This window comes from Clytia hemisphaerica, unplaced genomic scaffold, assembly GCF_902728285.1.
Source record: "Clytia hemisphaerica strain Z4C2 unplaced genomic scaffold, Clytia hemisphaerica genome assembly, whole genome shotgun sequence".
In the NCBI taxonomy this organism is placed as follows: Eukaryota; Metazoa; Cnidaria; class Hydrozoa; order Leptothecata; family Clytiidae; genus Clytia; species Clytia hemisphaerica.
Window position 1 is genome coordinate 176,770 of NW_027104179.1, and position 22,982 is coordinate 199,751.

The 22,982-nt window shown below is 35.2% G+C and overlaps 1 protein-coding gene across 2 annotated transcripts in view; it reads right to left on the bottom strand.

The window, feature by feature from the left end:
* Nucleotides 1–15,405, bottom strand: part of LOC136814695 (cilia- and flagella-associated protein 54-like) — a 101,182-nt gene extending 85,777 nt beyond the window's left edge. For both annotated transcript variants that reach the window (XM_067071109.1, XM_067071110.1), the window contains exons 1-14: nt 15,240–15,405; nt 14,917–15,022; nt 14,479–14,619; nt 14,110–14,178; nt 13,764–13,866; nt 13,238–13,467; nt 12,129–12,317; nt 11,488–11,785; nt 11,083–11,343; nt 10,827–10,900; nt 10,395–10,538; nt 9,862–10,053; nt 8,081–8,314; nt 7,824–7,965 (exon numbers count right to left, since the gene is read on the bottom strand). In XM_067071109.1, the coding sequence (XP_066927210.1) occupies nt 7,824–7,965; nt 8,081–8,314; nt 9,862–10,053; nt 10,395–10,538; nt 10,827–10,900; nt 11,083–11,343; nt 11,488–11,785; nt 12,129–12,317; nt 13,238–13,467; nt 13,764–13,866; nt 14,110–14,178; nt 14,479–14,619; nt 14,917–15,022; nt 15,240–15,337 (2,281 nt within the window). In that variant the 5' untranslated portion in view covers nt 15,338–15,405. The remainder of the gene's footprint in view (nt 1–7,823; nt 7,966–8,080; nt 8,315–9,861; nt 10,054–10,394; nt 10,539–10,826; nt 10,901–11,082; nt 11,344–11,487; nt 11,786–12,128; nt 12,318–13,237; nt 13,468–13,763; nt 13,867–14,109; nt 14,179–14,478; nt 14,620–14,916; nt 15,023–15,239) is intronic.
* Between the last annotated feature and the right edge of the window lie 7,577 nt (nt 15,406–22,982).

A 22,982-nucleotide genomic window follows, 5' to 3' on the forward strand; every position in this document is an offset into this window, starting at 1 on the left:
CCCCTGTGGAAGATTTTCATTTATACTTTGAAACTTTGGTAAAGAAAATGGGATGGGCATACATTACAATGATCATGTTGAAATACAGAAAATCACGTGAAAACAGAGTACATGAACATTATGTTCGACTTTACCAAATAGTGCTCATGAAAAACAAGATCTGCTATAACTTCGACATTATTGAAAATGATAAAGACAAGAATAAGGTTATCCAGCGCCTTCAGAAAGATCCTTACAGCTCCCAAGAGAAAGTTATCGTATTATTTGGCAACGAATGGGGCAAAGAGGAGTTCTTAGAAACATACGGACCTTCGAAAAACATTTACGTAATCAACGAAGACTACAAACTTCGGTATGAAGCTAACCACGGTCATGTCATTTCCTACCGTGACAGCTTTTTCCATCATAATCCCAAAAGTATTGAGATTATGAAACTGGCAACCAAGCTAACTGATACGTTTTTCTCTGATGTTCAGCTCCCTGTTCACTTACATACAGTCTACCCTGATGAATATTTCATCAATTTATTAAGTGATGGTATGTTCTTCTTTCTCCAATATCAGGACTGTCTTCAGCGATCAACAAACATTAGCCTAGATTCTTTGAGGGCGTGCATCCAAGGTGTTTTCAGCCGTTCCAAGTTTTTTATTAATGTGAAACAAGTCAACTCGAATACTTCGATCGATATGGAAATTATAGAATCTAATTCCGTTAATAGTGTTGAATCACAATATGCCATACCCAACATCCCTGCTTTTATGAATCAGTTTAAGGCCTTCCCCAAATGTCCTAAGGTTCACTGCTCAATCGGTAACGAAATTGTTTACATCAAGTTGTCCAGTAATACAACACAGTGGAATGAATCTTATAGATGGACGTGCCAACCGTGCAAAAAGAATTATTACAAAGGAGGAGCTGGCAACTTTACATGCATTCCGTGTCAAGAGTTTCACGTGTCAAATAATGAACAAAGTTTTTGTTATGACCCGTATACTGTGGAAACGATATCTTTATCCAAAGATTCTGTATTGATCGCTATATTTTCAACAGTGTTTGGAATTCTGTACTGTGTTTTGGTTTTGGTGACCTTTCTAAAATTTCGTAAGACCCCTGTCGTTAAAGCTGCTGACATCAGCATGACGATATTCCATCTAATAGCCACTGTTGTAAACTACACGTTATTGTTGGTAAGTTTTTACGGTGAGCCGACGATTTTGAAATGTTATTCACGTATGTTTGCATATACGTTATTTTACACAATTATCGTGACTGTGCCATTGATAAGAGCTCAGCAAGTGTTTAAAGCTTTTCAATCTCAAGTCAAAATGACTAAAAGCGAAATACGGAAATCAGAAGCCGCTGATATCTTCTTGATGCTGGTTCTTGTGTTGGTCAATAATTTGATTCTGGTGGTCATGGTGTCATTGAAAGACGTCACCATTCAAACTGTAAACAATGACCAAAAATTGACGCGAATCTCATATTGTGATGTGAGTATGAACTTTAATATTTTTGTTGGTTTTGCAATTTGTCTGCATGTAGCATGTTTTGTTCAAGCTTTCCGAGGACGCCGCCTGCCCGGTGTTTTCAAGGAAACCATGTCAATCGTCTATGGGAATTTCATTTGCATTGTGATCCTTATTGTCTTGTACCCGATCGTGCTTTTCCAAAAAGATGTCCTTCAACAAGATGTTATCTACTGGATCACTTTAACTCTTACTATGAATATTCTTATCTTGTTCTGTTACGCACGAAGAATATTCATAGCCATCTTTCGTCCGGAAATAAATACGGCGGAATATTCTCGGGCGATCGTGATGCAAAAGATGAAGAAAAATGCACAGAAAATAATTCAAACGACATAATCGAGTCAAACGTCATTTACTCTTAGGTGCCAAATAAACGGGCCCCCCCCGCTTGTTAATTTTTCGATTTTTTTCCAACTCCCCCCCCCCCCGGACCTTATTAGGACCCCCCCCCGTTAAATTCCCAACTACAAAAAGGAAAATTCCTTGTTTTACTCTAAAAAGCCTAAATTTAGTCTATTTTGACCCTTTTTAAAGTTTTTAATGGTCCATTTTCCAACCCCCCCGGTCATTAGGTCCCCCCCGTTTATTCAATTTTAATTTGAAACGTTTTCAACCCCCCCCCATTTATTCTAACCCCCCCCCCCCCGTTTATTTAGCACCTAAGAGTATGCTTAAAAGATTCTCTTTTTTGAAGCAGACGTTACTGAAATAGATTGTAGCAAATAATATAAAAGAAACTCTATCTCAAAATGTCAGAGAATACAACCTTAACATAATTTTGATATAATCACTCGAGCTTTAGTCAATAGCCTGCCCGAATGTTTGGGAAACATTTAACCGTTAGTGAAAAGCTTTGTTCATATTTGAATATTGAAAACTCGATTTTCCTGTTAAATGCAGAATCATCAATAAGTTGCTTATTGTTTTCATGTACGATTTTCGTCTAGACTTGAAATTTACTATCAAAAATCAAATAAAATAAGGTTGAACACTTAAATATTTTACTTAGCGTATTTCAATTTTATCCATAGGACTCTGTTCGGTTCAGTTCAAAAATTTCGCGAATTAGTATATAAGATATATGTGGAATCTTGTGGAATTTACATCCCATAAAAATGGTGAAGTGAGTGAGTGAGGTTGTGAGGTGTGATATTTAAAAAATATTTTCATTTTTGTTTATTTATTTAAAGAAAATTAACTTTTGTTAAAAGACCCGTGCCGGGACTGGCTCCGGTAATAGTAAAAAAAAAAAAAAAAAAAATTGGGACGAAGACCAAAAGATTTGAAATGACACGCCATAAAATAACTTGTGGTTATCGAAATTTGACGTCAGACAATGCAATGTAATCTTTTCTTTCTGCACAATACAGCGTCTTCAATAGTTCTACATAATCAGCGTGACAGAAAGCCCTGCGACGCGATCTTGTTTATGTTTGAGTTGAAGCTCGGTCTTCGTTAGCTAGTACTTTCTTACTAAACCAAATTTTTCGTTTATCAGGCTAGGTCTCGTTAAGCCCGGGCAAGAAGCACTTTTCACGATCGAATTTTTACGTTGTGTTCGAAAGATAAATTAGCCCTATATATAAGGGTTGCGAAGCGATCGAAGCCTCCACCTAATTTCAAGTTGCTAGTAAAATAAGAGGCACTCTGAAATGCCATATTTAAAGAGACAAGGTCGTAAGGGAAGCCTAAACAGGGAACGCCCGATACACCACACAAAAATGGCGGTAACACACCCACCCCACCCGTGCAATGCTCTTTCCTTCTAGTTGTTCTAATAAAGTAAATGGTGCATGGTGCCTTAATGAAATCGAACGCAAGTCGAACAATAGCAGATTTTTATTCGAATCCGCTGTTTGTCTGAAGTCAAAATAAAACAGAACAAAAACAAACAAAAAATTACAAAGATGGTTTGTTTCTTTACCCAAGTCTACACCGATTTAGATTTTGTTGGCACACACAATTTTACAGTGTTTACGAGTTCTTTGTTGATTGGCTTTAAAATCAGTTCTCACATTCAACCGTAAAAACCACTCATTTTGTCTAATTTGATACTTGATTCTTGCTCGAAAAAGTCAAGGATGATGAGAAGTCCTTGTCGTCCCCATTCAAACCAAATTTCTTTCGGCTTCCGGCAACTTTTTCAACGTTTACTCCTTAGGGTACCATTTTAAAACGGCATTTTACACACTCATATCTACCAGACGGAGAAAACTTCGATGTTCAAGCAAAACTATACAAGATCACTTGACAAAATCACCGTTTTAGAGATGGGATTCATATAGCAAATTTTCACTCGGGATAGAAGTTGAAGGTACGTGCACACAATGTAGCAAACTGCTTCGCTCATAAATTCGCTTCACAATGACTTCATTCCATTAGACCGATCCGACGTAGCGGTTTAAAAAAATATTTTTATCAATGTAATTAATTATTCAAGCAAGAATGACTTACGCAAAAGAAAGCGATCGCATCACGCGCTAACTTATAAATAGATCTTACTTTTTGGTCCAAGTCAATTCGGCTGGCACAATTAGTGCGGACCGAAATATTTTATGTTTGATGAAACCCAAAAACTTTATGAAACATATATAGCCAATACCTCCACCACTAACCATAATTTCCTATTTGTTTACTACATACGTAATAAAAAGGTTTACAGGCTACCTATAAATCGACTTTCGGCAATCACGGCGATCTTTGATTGGATTAATCGGATTCAAATTTCCTTGTTTTAGCCAACTTTTAGGAAATTAACTTAGAAGACTTTCTTTTTCTTTTATCCTTTAGAGGACAAATATAAGTACATTCTGTGAAAATTTCAAGTCTCTAGCACTTGCGTATCCGGAATTATCTTGATTCCGATTTAGAGGGATCTCAACCGGGATGAGGACGGGATAGAAGGATCTCTCGAAAACGAAAGTGCCCAATAATTGGTGAACAGTTTTATGTATCAAAAAACTTTTTTTCCTACTTTTACTTTGCTATAAGGAGACATTATATACCAAATTTCATCTCCTTATGGTAGTGCTCATAACGAGATACAAGGGATATTAGCCAAAATAATCCCGATTTTACAAAAGTTCCAATGAAAGATCACTGTGAATCTTACATTGCAGGGTTGTGAATGACCATTGTTTTAATCTAGCGTAAATAACATTAAACGGTTAGTTTTCATTTGTTTTTCAATTCCTAATTGGATGCGGAAGATTGTAAATCTACTTACCAAATTCATCGGGTAGATAAATAAAAAACTCGCTTTATTAGATGCTTAAAATCGTTGTGGACGCTTGGTCGTCGTTATGGAAGTTTCCTAAGGATTTTAGAGTGTACTTCTTTCAGAGGCGGTTTTCGATAAAAGTAAATATATTGAACATAATTTTCACAGTAAAAAAAAACATTAAAATAACCGCATAAATATTTTTCTGAGGTGGCAGTTTTCCTTTTCATCCATAGGACTCTGTTGGAGTCAATCCAAAAATTTCGAGTATCGAAAATTTATTTACTGCTGATGATTCTTGTGGAATATAAATCCCATAAAGTTGGGACAAATACAACATGATTTGAAATGACGCGCCACAAAATCAATTGTGGTAATCAAAATTTGACGTAAGACAACGCAATGACTTCTTTTTATCTGACGCAGCGCGACGCATAGAATTACGAAACTATTTTGTTGTTGTTTTTGCATTTATGGACCTAATCGACGCGGCCTGCGGGAAAACATTCATGATTTCCTTTGAAACGGCTTTTGGCAATATTAGAATATAAAGTATGGCGACGTATGCACTGTAACTTCCACCATTAAGTCATCGCGTTATTTTGGTACGCTATGCATTGAGCTGTTAGTTTCCAAAATATTCATGGTCTATGGCCACGTCCTTAAGATCGAAAATACTTTTTTCTAACTTCAAAATATCGTTTAAATTGACGAGAAAGGACTTTTTACTGTTTCCTTCTAGTGTAAACATAGTCTTAGCATCGATCTGGACAGGGGTTTTTCTTCGAAAGTAAAGCCGCTTTTCCACTCAAATTAACGAGGAAAAAAGTAAATTTTAAACGTAAATAGCGTGAACATAATTTTTAGAGTAAAAAAAGATTGAAAACCCCGTAAATATTTTTCTGAGGTGGTGGTTTACTTTTTCATCCATAGGACTCTGTTCGAGTCAATCCAAAAATTTCGCGTATTGAAATATTATTTACTGCTGATGATTCTTGTGGAATATAAATCCCATAAAGTTGGGACAAATACAACATGATTTGAAATGACGCGCCATAAAATCAATTGTGGTAATCAAAATTTGACGTAAGACAACGCAATGACTTCTTTTTATCCAACGCAACGCGACGCATAGAATTACGAAACTATTTTGTTGTTGTTTTTTCATTTATGGACCTAATCAACGCGGCCTGCGGAAAAACTTTCATAATTTCTTTTGAAACGACTTTTGGCAATATTAGAAATAAATATAAAACAGCAAAGAATCCCAAAAAAAAACTTACGCAAAATATTCGCAAACAACGTTATTAGATGGCGAATATTTAAAACCTTTCTAGGATATAACAAAGTGTTATGCAATCTATGCAGCTTGTCAAGGCAATTATATGTTAAACAAAACTAGAAACATAGATGAGAGCTATATAAGAGAAGTATGGAAGCCGAGAAGGGTCATTTGGCGATTTCTTTCAAAATCTGTCGAGATTTCTTTCAAGTTGTCGAGATTTCTTTCAAACTGTCGAGAATTCTTTCAAACTGTCGAGATTTCTTTTAAACTGTCGAGATTTCTTTCAAACTGTCAAGATTTCTTTCAAACTGTCGAGATTTCTTTCAAACTGTCGAGATTTCTTTCAAACTGTCGAGATTTCATTTAAACTGTCGAGTTTCCAATAAGTGTCGCGTTCCCAAAAGAATCACGATTTCATTTTTTTCCAGAAAAAATGTAGAGATTCCCTCGTCAAAACCGCGGGAACATAAACTAAACGCAGGACATGGGTATCACCTCCACACGCGGGAAAGAAAAATAGGAAGCCCCAATCCAGTCGGAGTTAACTGTAAACTACTCCGAAGATAATGGCTTTATTATCTTTCTTTGAAGTAATTGATAATCCAATTTGTGTAACCGCGACGTTGATGCGACCACCAATTTTCAATTCTCTGGTTATTTACAGATTTACCATAACGGTGAGCATTGATATCGTTATGAATGTGGGACTGGATTGTAGCCACGACACCATTTTCAGTACCACGATCGGTTTTTACAACCCTTGGAAGCACTTTGAATTTTTTAATTGCATTGCAGAAAAAGTTAGCCGGGATATTTGGGTTGTTATTTGACTTGCAAACTTTGAGCCATATGATCTTTCTGGAAAAACCATCCACACAACCATGAATGGGAAGTCCTTAGGGTTTCAACTTGTCGTAGCCATCTATATGCCACGCGTCATTAGGGCCATCAGATTAATAAACACGCCTTCTTAACTTTCTAGCCTTCCTCATTTCGGTGCCCTCAGGATTGATCTCTCTTAAGAGTCTATCATTACAGTGTCTCTAGGAGTTGTTATCCCATACATAGTCCGTAATTTATTCCACATTCCTCGATAGCCAAGTTGGGAACCTGGCCCTTCAATCTCATTACTTATGATTTGCCGAAGTTGATCGTCGCTGACTTCACCACCAGCCTTACTTAGCCCATAATCTCTCAATCTTCTTTTCAATGTGCATAGACATATATTCAACGCATGGTTATGAGCCAAAAACAATAAAATTGATTCGGATTGAAAGCCCCTTCTGAAATAGTACTCAATTATATCCCTTTCTGTTTCAAGAGTGTTGACGATAATGTTCCACTTTTGTTTGCCACAATTGCCACAAAAGATGTCCCTAATTTCATTGCCACATCTATGGCAAAACATCGTTATAAAGAAAAGCTTGGCACGTGGACTTTTCACAAGTGGATAATAATAGGGTGATTCCCCCAGTGTAATGTTCGACGCTTTCTTGGAAGCTCGACAGTTTGAAAGAAATCTCGACAGTTTGAAAGAAATCTCGACAGTTTGAAAGAAATCTCGACAGTTTGAAAGAAATCTCGACAGTTTGAAAGAAATCTCGACAGTTTGAAAGAAATCTCGACAGTTTGAAAGAATTCTCGACAGTTTGAAAGAAATCTCGACAGTTTGAACGAATTCTCGACAGTTTGAAAGAAATCTCGACAACTTGAAAGAAATCTCGACAGATTTTGAAAGAAATCACCAGATGACCTTTCTCGGCTTCCATAGAGAAGTGAAGAGACAAACCTTTGACATTGGACGGCACCAAAGTTTGTTGTGGTAATTGAAGTGAGACTTGGTGATGTAAGTATAGCAGTTCCATTTGGAATGATTTCAATTTCAACATCGAAATGTTTATAGTTTCCTCTCCATTTTCAGCCTGCTTGTCCTAAAAACGAAAATAAATAAAGAGTGATTGTAAAATAGAATTTACAAGACATTATTCATCGTGCAAAGTAACTAACTTTTACATTGACAACAATTGTGAGACAGCGTTAAAATACCTCAAAACTGTCATCTGCGATTTTTGTTTCTAGATGCGTCATTTTATCTCTGGCATTGTCTAACTGTTCTAAACATTGTGTTAACAGATCCAAAACATATGCAAGGAGTTTCGATGTGTGGTTGGGAATGTAGAGAAATGACGTCACATCTTCGAATAACTCCTCACTGAAAGATCCTCTCTTGCTTTCCTCTGTCTTCGGTGTAGGAATGTTGATTGGACTTTTGACAGTGTCCTTAAAAGAAACAAGCATAACATACAATGCCTCATGCAGGATAATAGCTATCCAATGTATTGATTTCTAGACAATAACTTTTATTTTGCATACGATGCGATTACTTTCGTACATTATCATCGATATGAAAAACATAAGCAATCTGATTGACTAAAAACGCGTACATAAATGCTGTATTTGATATTGTACCGTACAAATACAAGACCGCGTTCAAATAGTAAGAAATCGTATTTTGAACTTTCTTGTTGTATCTTTTACTGAAATTTATTCCCAGAAATATTTTCATTTGCCTCTCAAATCACAAGAAAGTTGGCCAAATAAGAGTGTTTTGATGTTGATTTCATCAAAATACAGGAAGTGAAAAAACAAAGCATGGAGAAAGACAAATGGAGAGAAAGTTTGTTTGTTGATATTTTTCAATTTGACGATAAACCAGTTATCACACTTTCACTCGTACACTATGGGTATATTTTTCTCGTTCAGATTTTTCTATATATATGACGAAAGTTCTGAACTCGCAAAATATATCCCATATTGTACTCTGTACCGTGTGATAACTATTACATAGTCGAACGTGCGCAACGCACTGGGCTCAACTTCAGTGGCTTCAAATCATTCATAGGCCCAATTGTAGACCCCCAGATATTCACCCAATGAACAAGTGTGCAAAATTTCAGCCAAATCGAACAATTTTTTAAGTCTCCAGGCTGCCCCAAAGTTTTAGCCTCGTTTTGGCGAAAAACTCGTCCCCAGGCCCCAAAAATCAAAATTTTTGAAAAATGAAAAAATTTCCCCAGATATTCACCCAAGGAACAAGTGTGCAAAATTTCAGCCAAATCGAATAATTTTTGAAGTCTCCAGGCTGCCCCAAAGTTTTAGCCTCGTTTTGGCGAAAAACTCGTCCCCAGGCCCCAAAAATCAAAATTTTTGAAAAATGAAAAAAACACCCCCAGATAATCACCCAAGGAACAAGTGTACCAAATTTCAGCCAAATCGAACAATTTTTGAAGTCTCCAGGCTGCCCCAAAGTTTTAGCCTCGTTTTGGCGAAAAACTCGTCCCCAGGCCCCAAAAATCAAAATTTTTGAAAAATGAAAAAAACACCCCCAGATATTCACCCAAGGAACAAGTGTGCCAAATTTCAGCCAAATCCGACCTTTTTTGAAGTGTCCAGCCTGCCCTAAAGTTTTCGGACGGACATACATACAGACATTCTCAGATTATAGCTCAACTGAAGTTGAGAATATTCGTGTATTCAAGTGCAAGTTACTTTAAAGGTTCTATTTTTACACGAGTGCTCCCATTTCATACCAGATACATGTTTCATATCAGGACGGTGTCTCCCTATTTTAATATTGTGCTGATATAAACAAAAAATGCTTTTCTTTTCCTCTTTCTGACCAATCTTGCTCAACAGTTGTGTCAATTCAAAGTGTGAAAAGGCTTAAAATTGATGAGTAAGGAAACGATATCACTCTTATTTAAAAACAAAACTTTTAACAGGCGATAAAAAAGTTTGAACAAGAAAAACAACAAAGAAATACTAACCAGTTCTTGGTTGGATCTTTCAAAAGATTCTACTGGCGACACTGGCCGATCTATCTTCAGTTCTCTCATCTTTGCAATACACAGCAACACGTGCGACAACTTTAAAGTACTTTCTGCCACGATGTTAGGATCAGCATCTGCCATGTTGAATTTCATCAGGGCGTCGTGGGTGATCAAAAAGATTTGCAACCACTATAATAAAATGTGAAAAATACGGTTATTTCTTTTAAAATGATGGAACGCAGAAGAAAAAGTCAAAATTAGTATAAAATCAGGCATTAGCTCGTAGTGAAAAGTTGAGGGTTGATAATAATAGCAAAAAAAGGAGACCTGATCGTTGCTTTATCAAAACTGTACAAACAGGTTGAATAATTGTATAAAAGTGTTTTAGGCAATGCTCCAAATTTTTCATCGGATGAAATATCGATTCTACACAAAAAAATGTATCCTGAATCTTCATTCTTTCGATTTCTAATGCGGAAAGATAATTTTTCGAACCAGGTTAAGATGGAAAAAACAAAATTCCGATTTACCTTCGTAAAGAAAAAACTGTGATACAGAGATTTATGAGCGTCACACGAATCGGATGTCACTTTGGCAAAATATGTTTTACACTTGTTCCATAACAATAGAATGACATCAACGAAAAAATCATGGTATCTTTCCACGTAGAATTTCTGAAAAAAATGAATTTTATAGCAATTCAATATTTTCAAAAACAAATTAATGGCGGGTGGTCATAATAAGAACGTAGGGGGGTCCGAAATTTCCAAAAGATTTAAGCAGGGGGAAATTCGGGAGTATGCATAACGTAAACTTATAATAGAAGTTCGAATCGAACGGGGAAAATTTTTTATTCGGGACCTTAGAGTATGCAATAGGTAAACTTATAATAGAAGTTTGAATTAAAGGAAGTTCAGATAAACCCTAAATGACATATGAAAACTTTATGAATTTTATCCTACCAAATTCTTCTGTTCGAGTACATCTTTTAAAGACAATGCTGTGTTTAAAAGTTCTTCTATGTGAGCTGCTTTATCTGAAACAAAGATAAGAATAGGCAAATATAAGACAGAGAACAGAAATAGAGAACAGAAATAGAGAAAAATTACAGTTATTTACAGAGAGTCATCACTCTCATTTCCGCACAGTTTTAGGAAGTTTTTGACGTTTCGTCAGCCGTAAAAAAATCTCTCGAAGAACCAAAAGAAGCATATTTACAGTTCCTGGATAAACTCATTTCTCCAAGATCTTCAGTCTTCAGCATGACGAATTTCTTTCGCAGTCTTGAAGAATTTATGGAGGTCATTCCAGCGAAGATTTTCAATACTTTAATCTCAGCGATACATAACTCATCATCAGGATGTTTTTTCAACTCATCCAGTACTGGTGGTAACAATGTATCAAAAGTGTCCCACTGCTCGTAATTATAAGCGTACTTGATAAATTGTAATACTGACTTCAATGAAATGGTTTGAGATTCTAAAAAATGAAAGATTGATGTATTTGAAATCTTTATTAAGTGGTTCAACAAAGAACAGAATAATTTCCAACTGTTATAGTATACCACTAGTAGCTCTGTTTGATTCATTGGACCTTAAACTTTTTGAATAAGTATTTGCTAACCTGCCGTTGCTAGATCGATCAACGTCATATCTTTTGTGACATTTTGCACACTTTTTTCGTGTTTTGCAGAAATGTGCGTTCGAGTACCTCCACCACCAGATACAATCTCGGTGCCAGCAAAAAACAACTCCATAAAAACATCGGTAGCAGTTTCATCCGTTTCTGAGCAGCCTGGTGATGTTTGCCCGATACGTCGGTTAGAGTTACTGAGAGTTTCAGTGATGGCAAGGAATTGTGCTGCTCGACCAGTGAAGATGTCGGCAAGCATACGCTCTGTACCTGTTCTTGGCCAGTTGTTCTAAAAAAATGAAAATATAATTTGATTGTAAATGTTTGAAATTAAAAAACCAAAATAGTAGAGGTCTTTCAGATCTGGCTAAGTTAGATCACGATTTCTTCAAAATACCGAAAAAAAATTGATTTGAATTAGAAATAACTTCTTCGGAATCGAATTTTTTCTTCTATAATAGACGTACATAAGCTTGTTTATCTTGAAAGACCTTTCAACACAATAAATCAAATCTCAAAAATTGATACATAGGACAATGGACAATAGATCAGAGATGATTATAATAAGTGGGCACAATAAAAAAGCCTTATTCCTGACAGAAGATTTTGTAAAATATAATTCATTGGCTTACACCAGCAATATCTTTCAAAAGAGGCTTGATTTTTGGTCTGAGAACACCTTTCGGGCGACGACGGCTTTCAAAGATATGTCTTTTAAAGATCAGTGCATCCATCTTGATGCGGGATTGTTTGAACACGAATTTGGTTTCAGGGGTAACAGGAGAGGTGCTTATTTTCTCAATCTCTTGTAATTCGAGGACCTAGAAGAATTTATAGAAAAATATTTGATTCAAAAAAACTGATTTTAAATAGTCCACTTAATGTTTCATTTCAGAATTAATTTAATTCATGGGCAGATTAACTTTTAGAAGTTCATAAGAAGTGATCTGCATGATATCTGGTATTGGAGAGAAATCTAGTGTGTTGTAGTTAAAGTAACCCAAACGAAGGCCCTCTTTCATTTAGCCGGAGGGTAGGAGTCACTGACAACTATTTTTCATGTATTTATCCAATCACTCGTTAACCTTCTTTTTTAATTGTTGAGCATTATGTAAAAAGGAATCAAGTACCATTTCCAAGCCTTCAGTATAACCCAGCAGGTGGGTTGAACGCACAAACTTGCACATCAAGTGATCAAGCTTTATGCAACGGGGCTATTATTTCCAATAATTAATTAATAGTCAAATAAGTCAACGACTCAACATCTGGTCATACCATAAACAGTGTCATAACTTGTTTTTGAGAATTATAAGTATAACTAATCAAACAAAACTTCCAAACGTCATATCTGATTCCGAGCGTCATTTAGTTTTCCTTACTCCTTCCGATAAGTCATTTTCCCCCTATCTGTTCGAGTTGTTGGTTGTTAGTTGTTAGTATATTTTATACACACAGCATACATTATATATAACACTTTTGAAAGATATTTCATTAATTTAAAGATATTTCAGATATTTCATTATATATAACACTTTTCTTATAAGAAGAACCAATATTTTCAGAGATCAAGGAAATAATGTTAAAAAAAATTAAAAAAAAGAATTATTGACAGAAATCTTGAAAAATCTTTGAAATGAATGGATCACATTTGACCCAAAACCCTCTTAATAACAAGATGGAAATTGCGTATTTGTATATGGATGGATTTTCAACACTGGAGTAAAAAAAAAGATGATTGCACCTTTTTCATTCCACGTTTTGCAAATTCTTCAGCCGCTTGGTCAGCTTTCAAGTCATAAAAACATAAAGAAGTGGTGGCGTACAACTGTGTTCTCCAACCCAAATATTTGACTGTCATCAAGGGAACTGAACATTCCATGGAGACGCAAGACCAAATGAGAAATTCAAGGACACTTGATGTAAATCCTTTACTCATCAACAACTTGGAAATACAGTGAATGTGAATAGTCCCTGAGGTGAAGAATCGAAAAATTAATGATTGATCATATTAAAGTAATTTTGCTGTTCTATCATTCATCCTATCGATTATTTCTAATCTAGAAGAACTATGACCATGAAAATTGGTTATCGTTAAAATCAATAAAGACACCATCATTTCCAAAAGATATTACATATTTTTGTGTTTTAAATTTGAACACAGCTGGATTAATTATTTCAGAAGCTATGAGCAGATTTCAGTTGATAGAACTTTGAGTTTTAGAGAAGTTTAGTCCTGTCTAGTCTAAATGAACCACGTAAAAAATTACCGTTATAGACAAGCCAACAGTGAGCATCTTCCATTAGAGCAACTTGCATGGACAATTGCAACACTTTTAAGAAATTGACAACGATGCTGATTGTCTTTTGATTCTGTAATGAAATATGGAAATGAGAAGTTAAAATATGATAAAATAAGGTTTCTGATCAGCCACACATCATCGACTAAAAATGTTACAAATCTATTTGATAATTGAAAAATCTCAAATACAAAAAAGTGCGGTGCCAAAACTGCAACATCCAAGTTGTAAAACTATGCACCTGATTATTAGCACATTGCCAAATAATATATTTTGTAAAAGTGATAAAAAAATCTTGATCAGTTGAAAGTCAAACCTGTAAGCTTTCGTCCAAGCTGATGTGATGGTAAATGATGGAAGCTGCATAACCCATCAAACAACGCAACTAAAAAATCGAGATAAGTGGGGGGTTTAAATAGAGATACTTTTATAATTGTATTAAAGGGATTATCAGATGATTTTATATATTTGGCTTATAGATACTTTTTATTGTCCTAAAAACACCTCCAAAGTTTTTGACCCAATTATTTTCCAAAGCGGATATATTCAACTTTGACTTTCAAATTTTTACATGAAAACGATAGAAATTCAACGTAAAGACTGTGTGACTCATTTTTAGATAATTCAAAGTCAAATATCTCAGCTTTGAAAAAAAATTGATAATCCCTTCAAACAGGTTTCATACCGTATTGATGAGGTCAGTGTTGCCTGTTACAAACAAACTCATGAATCTTTCTCCATTCATTGAAGCGATGTCATCAAAGGTGAAGTTGAAAAGAGTTTGTAGAAAGTGACCATAACAGTAGTATCCAGATAGCTTGTAGCACTATAAAACAAAATTTCATAATATTTCTTCATGGATCACATCATATATTGCAGTTGAACACCACTTAAAAGAGTGCTCGATAACTGTCAGTGCAAATTCATCAATTAAATTCATAAATTTCAATTTGAATCACATCGTCAATTTTGTAATAATTTGGTTCATGGAAACTTTTAGTAGAGAAAGGTGAGCAGTTTTAATCTTGAATATTATTATAAAAAAAAAACAGAAGTACTTTTTTAAAATGGGGTTGAAAATTGTAAAGAAAAAAATCTTCTGATGATTCCGGTGAATTCTGACCTTTTGTGAGAACAAGTAATCGCCCATCCAAAGCACTTTTTCTGTATACAAACTTCTCTTCAGTTTCAAGCAATAATTGTCCCATAATGTTTTCAAAGAGTTCACGCTAAAGAAAGAGAATAAGAATAATACAATAACTATTTTATCCAGAGATCGAAACTACATGATATTATCTTACGCCTTCTCCTCTAAAATAATATAAAGGTTTTTGGTCCAGATTTATAAAGTTTGGAACATGCTGTTTTAAAGCCTTGTTTTGATTTCGTTTACTTTGTTTCATAAAATGTTCGTAAAGGGCCTGAAAGGGATGGATACAATATTACCTTTTAGAGTTTTGTTTTGATCCAAGTGAAGTTTTGATTAATGACAAATATCTGTCTATATCATGGGTTAGTTGTGTGATTGATGATTTTGCATTCATTTTTCCAACACAGTTAGAAATTAAAGCCGAAATCTAAACCATACTTCAAAATCTTTTTTTTATCATCTAAAATCAAGAATATTATATACATACCAACAAGGGAAAATTGTTGAATTTTGCTGGCCCAAATTCCAAAGAATTTAAAAAATTGAGCATTTCGCAAGTTCCTGTACATACTACAGTCAAAAAAATCATAACACAACAGAACTCATAAAATTATTTTAGCAGCTTTTCTTACCGTTTTTTTGCCTGGACGATATAACAAACATAGCCTGACTGTGCAGACTGTGCCTTCATAATTGGCTGTAAAAAAATTTCTGTAAGGGTAGATTTTTTTCCAGCTTTCAACAATAATAGAACAAACCTATTCAGAAAAAATTAACAAGCGCATTTTTTTACCTTTCTCCTTCTTCACCTTCAATGAAGCACTCAAAGTCTAAGTTTGAGGTTAAGCACATAAGATATTCTTATATAATTATTGAAATTCACTGAAACACTGTTAATTGGGCGCTGCAGTACACAACTAACTCGCATTCTGTTGGATGATCATTTTGGGCATTTGGCCGCTGTACTGTAGAATAAGAAAACCGTATCTCCATTTTCATAATTTTGAGAAAGTTTCAAAAACTGCAAAGCTGTGACTCCATTTCTAAAAAAGGCTGTCTCGATGCATCAAGAATACATTTTTAGAAGAAGAAAGGCATACCTCCAAGAAATAGACTCACATCTTTGAAGTTAATTTGGACCTTTCTGAAAATTATGAAAATTGAGATACAGCTTTCTTATTTTACAGCAACAATTTTGGTTTTACCACCCACGAGGCAGAGGGTGCCTTTGTCTTTCCACAACTCCGTCCACCATTTTAACATTAGATCCAAAAGGGTGCCCTCATATAGTGGAAGATAATTTGTTTTCAAAGTTGTTTTGGGACTATTTGGGAAGTAGTACCATGAGATCGGGTAGCTTGCATCAGTAGAGGGAGACTTGCATAGCCAACATAGCCTGACCAACCAATTAATTGTTTTAATCAAACTTTTTAATCGTTCTATGGAGTTTGATTATTTTGATTGTTTGATTGGTTTGACAAGTTCAATTGATCTACGTAATCGAATCTCAATCGAACGGCCGATTCCTGGTTAAATATTCGATTGTGTTCAATTGCGTTCGATTAAGGTTAGATTGGTTCGATTAATATTAAGTTTAGTTGACTATGTTCGATTGGTTCAATTGATTGTCAATTACATTCAATTACGATTAGAGTCAAGTCACCAGTGCACGAACGGCCCCAGTACACGAACGAACGTCTTTGAACTTGTTCACATCAAAAAAGGTCCAGTCTGCGAATGATCCAAACACCATATTCAAAATGAAGACATTGCAACGTCAAAACATTCGACAGCTGGCGATCTCAATTAAAAAAGAAGGGGAAAAGAAGACACTATATACATTGCCGTGCTTTTCGATCAGCAAAACTTGAAAAAGAAAACAAAAAATGAACGACAAGAAAATATTTACAAAAATAAGCAGGTCAGTAAAAGGCTAAAGTTCTTATAAAAAAGCAGGGGGGGGGTCAACATCCAGATACCAGACCCATAGCCGGGTGGTGGTGTCTTTTTTTCCTTTAAAAGTCTGAAAAGTCAAGTTGGTATTGATGGGGGTGGGTCCCCCTTTTTTTTAAAAAAAAGAGGTATCCTCAGTTGGTATCGATACCAAAATAGGGGGTGGGTACCCCTTTTTTTTTCCTAATTTTTGCCCTTATAGCTAGAAAATACTCGGGGTACATATCAGTCTTAACAGGTTTCAATTGGATTTGTTTTAGCTTTTGAGTATAATGATTGTAAATGAGTACTTAATAAGTATAAATGACTTTGAAGTTTGTATATTTTGGACTTAATTTCGATATTTTCAAGTTTTATTTTTGATCAAGCCTGAAGCAAAAACATTTTTTCTGTGATAGCATTTGGAAATGAGTGAATCTATTCTGTTCTAAAATTATGTACTAACAATAGCTGGACCTTTGCACATCAATTATATTCAGATAATATTGATTCAGATTAAATTTTGCTAGCTTCATTGGGTTTCTTTTTATTATATTGTCAGTTTTCAGTCATTTTTATATTTTAGCATATGACATTTTTTGTATTGTGTTGAAGAAAGAGTATTTCAACAAGTCATACTTTTATGGACCTACCTGGTTATGCATTTAACACATATATAATTGATATCTACGTGAGCGTGACCATTTAACCATCATTCAAAACACAAATAGTGACGATCTATTAAAATTAGTCGTTTGTTTCTTATAAAAAAACGTTTAGAAACCAAAATTTCATGCTCTTGAAATATTCTTTCATATTCACGACTTTGTGAGCAAAAAAAAACATCTATCTCATCAAAAAATTAAATAATTTGGCTAAGAACATTGATGTATGCTTATTAATAGTGATTCTTATAGATAAACATGCGTTTTTTGAGCCAACAAATTTTTTTTGAAAAAATCTGCTTGAGTCATCTTTTACCTACGATGATACCCTACTTTTATGCAAAAAATTAAAAAAGTTAATGATCCAATTTTTCAAAAACCCGTTTTTTAGCCGTTTTTTGGCCCAAATTTTCCCCCAAATTTTTTTTTTCAAAAATCGGGCTCCGTCACATTCGAGGGTTTATAGTTACACATCTTTGTGTAAAAAATCAGAAAAAACTAATGAGCCAATCACGAGGAAAGCTAATAACGAACAAACGGACGAACGAACGAACAAAGGTCCTCCACCCCACCGGGGTAGGTCCAAAAATAAGTTTTTTGAAGTTTCTCTTAGTAACCTGTTTGTGTGGGAGGGGGTAGGTCCCCTTTAAACTGCTTTAAACTCAAATTTGTCAGATTGGTATTGGTACTGAATTAGGGGGTGGGTCCCATGATATTTTGTCAAATTCAAAAAGTCATGTTGGTATTGATACCAAATTAAGGGGGTGGGTCCCCCCCTTTTTCTGAAAATTATGATTTTCAAGTTGGTATCGATACCAAATTAAGGGGGTGGGTCCCCCCTTTTTCTGAAAATTATGATTTTCAAGTTGGTATCGATACCAATTTTGGGGTGGTGGTGTTAACTTAGCCCAAAAGGTCAAAAGTCAGGTTTTTGGGCTATGGGTTGGTATTATAAATGTTGACCCCCCCTGAAAAAAGATGCTTTTTTAGTGAAAAAGCGCATGGTTTTGAAAAGTTCAAATACCCCTGTATCATCTCGGAGGAGAGTTAAAGTATTACCTGCCCGGGGGGGGGGCAGTCAGGCAAATTGACCGACGGGTATGTGCGGCGGTTAAGGGTATGTTTTTCAAAATATCAGAAATGCACTGTAAGGCTGGTGAGGGTGGAAATTTCAGCAAATCTGGAAAAAATTGCAAATTTTTGCTCGAAAATGTTGATTTTTTTTGCTCTAAAAGAGTTTAAAATTTGAAAAAATGCACTGTAAGGGTATGAATTTCACCGATTTTTTTCTGCACTGTAAGGGTGCGATTCTAAAAGCCAATCTTTTCGCAGCACAAACCGTCAGTTGGTAAACCCACTGCCCCTTGGGATTACCTGCGAGTGGAGCTCTAATTTTTCTTTCAAAAGATCGCTCGTGCACTGGTTACTCATCCGTGGACTGGGTCCGAATAGCGCTCGCTTTAACAGCTTATTATTCCAAGAAGAAACTTTCAAATAAAGTGAAAACAAACTGAAAGAAGGACTTCAAACTTATCTACAAGAATCAAGATGGTCAAAAATGATTTATATATAAAAACCAAAAGTAAGTGAGAAAAGTGAAAAATAAGTTTGGCATTCATGCACTGGGCACCCCCCGACCTCTATGATAGATGAGTTTGATTGTGATTAAATTAAATTGGATCACTTCGTCAGAGCTTTTTACCATTACACTTTTTACGATGATAGACCTTTTTTAAAGAGGCAACCATGTTGAATAATTATGTACTCCAGCATAAAAACAATGATACAGCCATGCATAATTACTGTATCATGCATATTTTAAAAATTATGCATGGCTGTATCATTGTTTTTATGCTGGAGTACATAATTATTCAACATGGCTGCCTCTTTAAAAAAGGTCTATTGAATCAATCGAACTGATCCAATCAGAATCCTGAAGCTAAAGACTTACAGCCAATCAGAATTTGTTAGCGAGCGGTATTCATCCAATTGGAATCGCGTAACACGAAAGTGAAAGTAAAAGCAGAAATATATTCTTTTTTCGACGTGATTTGCATATATTAGAACAGAAAGAAACGCCAATTTGTCAAAGATTTGTTTAAAACCACCTTATTTTTTGTTGAGTATCGCCTAAATTTATCGAAAAAATATGCTTTTTAACATTAATCTTAAAATCTCTTTTATTGTTAAGTATCCCCGAGGTGCTCAACGGCGAAAGAAAAATAAGCGGGCAGAACCGCCCTCGTAGTTTAATCCCGGGATTGAAAAAACCTGGAGAAAACCTTTTCCGCACATATATAATGTAGCTAAGGAATTTTAAAACACGGCATTTAAAGTGAAACAAGATGGCGGAGAAGTAGTGATTGGAGGTTTTTGTAATTAAACAGCATGACAGAGGTTTGTTATATTTTAGCATAACAAAGACAAACTCAGGAGGTAAGGTAAATTGCGTTTTGACTGCTTTTAACTGTTTTTCTAATAAAGAATATCTTCAAACTTGACTTCACTGACTAGAACAACACCAAACCGATTTTGAACGAGGCCAAGTAAAAAAATCACAAAATTCGGGATTTTTGTAAACATGGCTGATCGCGAGAAAAAATGTTTTTTATAAGAAAATTTGCGCAAGAAGAGTTCTGAAAATGACTTTCCTCTTTTAAAAACCTGTTATCTTCCATCACACAAAATTTCATTTAAACATGTTAGCTAATTAATTCAAAATCAATAGAAACATATCACCAGTAGTTGATATAAAAAAGGTTCCAGTCCGCAAAAGATCCAAACACCATATTCAAAATAAAGACATTGCAACGTCAAAACATTCGAAAGCGCTGACGATCTCAATTAAAAAAGAAGACACTACATTGCCGCGCTTTTTGATGAGAAAAACTTGAAAAAGAAAACAAAAAAATGGAAGACAAGAAAATATTTACAAAAATAAACAGGTTAGTAAAACGCTAAAGTTCTTATAATAAAAACGCTTTTCTGGTGAAAAAGCGCGTGGTGGTTTCGAAAAGTTCAAATACCCCTGTATCATCTCGAAAGAGAGTTAAAGTATTACCTGCGAGCGGAGCTCTGATTTTTCTTTCAAAAGATCGTTCGCGCACTGGTTCCTCGTTTGTGGACTGGGTCCGAATTGCGAATAGCGCTCGCTTTATAACCACTTATTATTCCAAAAAGAAGGCTTCAAAATAAAGTGAAAACAAACTGAAAGAATGACTTCAACCTTGTCTACAAGATAGTCAAAAAGGATTTATGTAAAAACTAAAAGTGAGTGAAAAAAGTGAAAAATAAGTTTGGCGTTCGTGCACTGGGGACCCTCCTCTACAATCAAACGTAATCGAAGCAATCGAACAGCGAATCCTGGGTAATATTGAGATTGCGATTCAATTTCGTTCGACAATCAATATGTCCAGACAATGTCAAACGAACGAATGAATCGATGGCCAAATCAATAGACCTTTTCGCCTTTCCATCCGCCATATTGAATTGTATGCAAAAATTATGGTGGCCGAATTGCCGTGGTGAAATTCCCTTAGAAAGTATGCAAAACATATGCAAAAAGAAAGTATATATTAAACTTACATGCATAATTGGCATTATATTAAATAAAGTGTAATCTTGTAGAAGAAAGATTAAATTTACTTCTCTTGAAAACTAAAAATAATTATATTCGCTCATCTCTTAGAACAAGCACTTCAAAAATCAATAACATTAGACATAAACTCATACTGGAAAATCATCAGAGAAGGTAAAAAATAATCCTTATTCGGCTGACGGTAAATTATTCTCCTGGGAATAGAGCCGCCAAATGATCAAATCAAAACATTGATAATGTGTGACGTCATAATTACTGCTTTTCAGTTTGCATGTTTTGAAAGTTTGATGTGTGTACTCCGTCTTCGTGGAATTTCTTAATGGCATGAAAACAGAATATGCTATGTTTTTAAGAAGAATTTTCTAAAAGGCTTCTGTTGTTCTGTGAATATTTCTTTTTGGATTAAGAAATTCCATCTTTTATTGTTCTAATGATTAAAATATTTATTTATAAGATGCTTTGTTGTCTTTTTAATCTTTGTGTAAACTTGCATATGTTTTGCATACTTTCCAACTAAATCCAACCACGGATTTTTCGTTCCTCTATTTTTGCATACAATTCAAGATGGCGGATGGAAAGGCGAAAAGGTGGTGGGCGCCACCCGTTATCTGATATTCCGATGGCGTATTGGCGGCGGCCGCCCACGCTAGTGGCGAGAACCAATTTACCAATTAAAATATTAAAATTATGTCCGACCTTCAGAGCAAAGCGTGTCGTAGCATATTTCCACATCTGGTACCAGATAAGGTCACCCGGCGTGACATAACGAGATGGACGCCCGTGCCAGATCAAAAGTCTTTCAACAAAAGATTCACATTCTTCCCTTGCCTTACAGGAGGGTCTTAAAAACCTACCCTTAAGGCCGGCACATGCCGATGGCTGCTCTTGATGAGTGCCCCTGGGGGTTTGCGTAGACAATCATATCGTCTACACAACAAGATCACTAAACAAGATGCCTAAATAAAGAAAAAAGGGTATAGTTTAGGATAGGATTAGGAGGTGGGATAAATTTGAAAACGGTGGCTAGAGTCGAGCCCGGGTCAAAGTAGTAAGCAGTCACGGAGATGTTTACAGTGTAAACTTTTGTTCCAAACTAAGCCGTAACTTATGTTTCCGTAATCTGACTCTGCGTATATATATTTTCCCGCGTTTATATACTGACATATATACTGACCCTCTCTAACGGACGATAGCATCGTCTAGGGTTTTCGTTGACGGGAGAAAATTTTTGCTCGTTATTTTACTAAATTTTGTTTTATTAAATCACACATGCTATTCCAAAATAAAGAGTTCTTTTCATGTTATTGGGCTGTATCGTGTGAATTTCAATAGATTGCATGTCACCGACTTACCTTACAATGTATGTGTTGTTTGAATCTACGTTTTATGTTTGAATGTTTTGCGTTATGTTTTACGCATTTTGAGGATGACTATTTCTTTGAATAAGAAAAACTTTCAGTCGGTTTTGGGATGGTTGGCAAAAGCTCTATCTATTTTTCTTGATCTGAAGGTTTTGTGAATCCAAGAGTTGATTTTTCCAAAAATTATTAATTGATCAGTCTAGTTTGATTTTACCATCAATAAATGATACATACAAGTTTTTTAATAGAACCCAGTTTATAAGAATATTTAGCTGAAGTTTGGAATTCTTTCTGAAGCTGTTCCTATTTTTTTTGCCACTTTCTTTCAGCCTCAAATTGTTCTTATCCAGTTCTTATCTATTGGATGTAATTGAGGTATTTTAGGCGTTATACCCAATCTATACTACTTTATAACCCCTAAATGGCTTAATATTGAGCAATTTCAAGCTCAGCATTGTTCTTAAATGGTTCTTATTTTTTGGT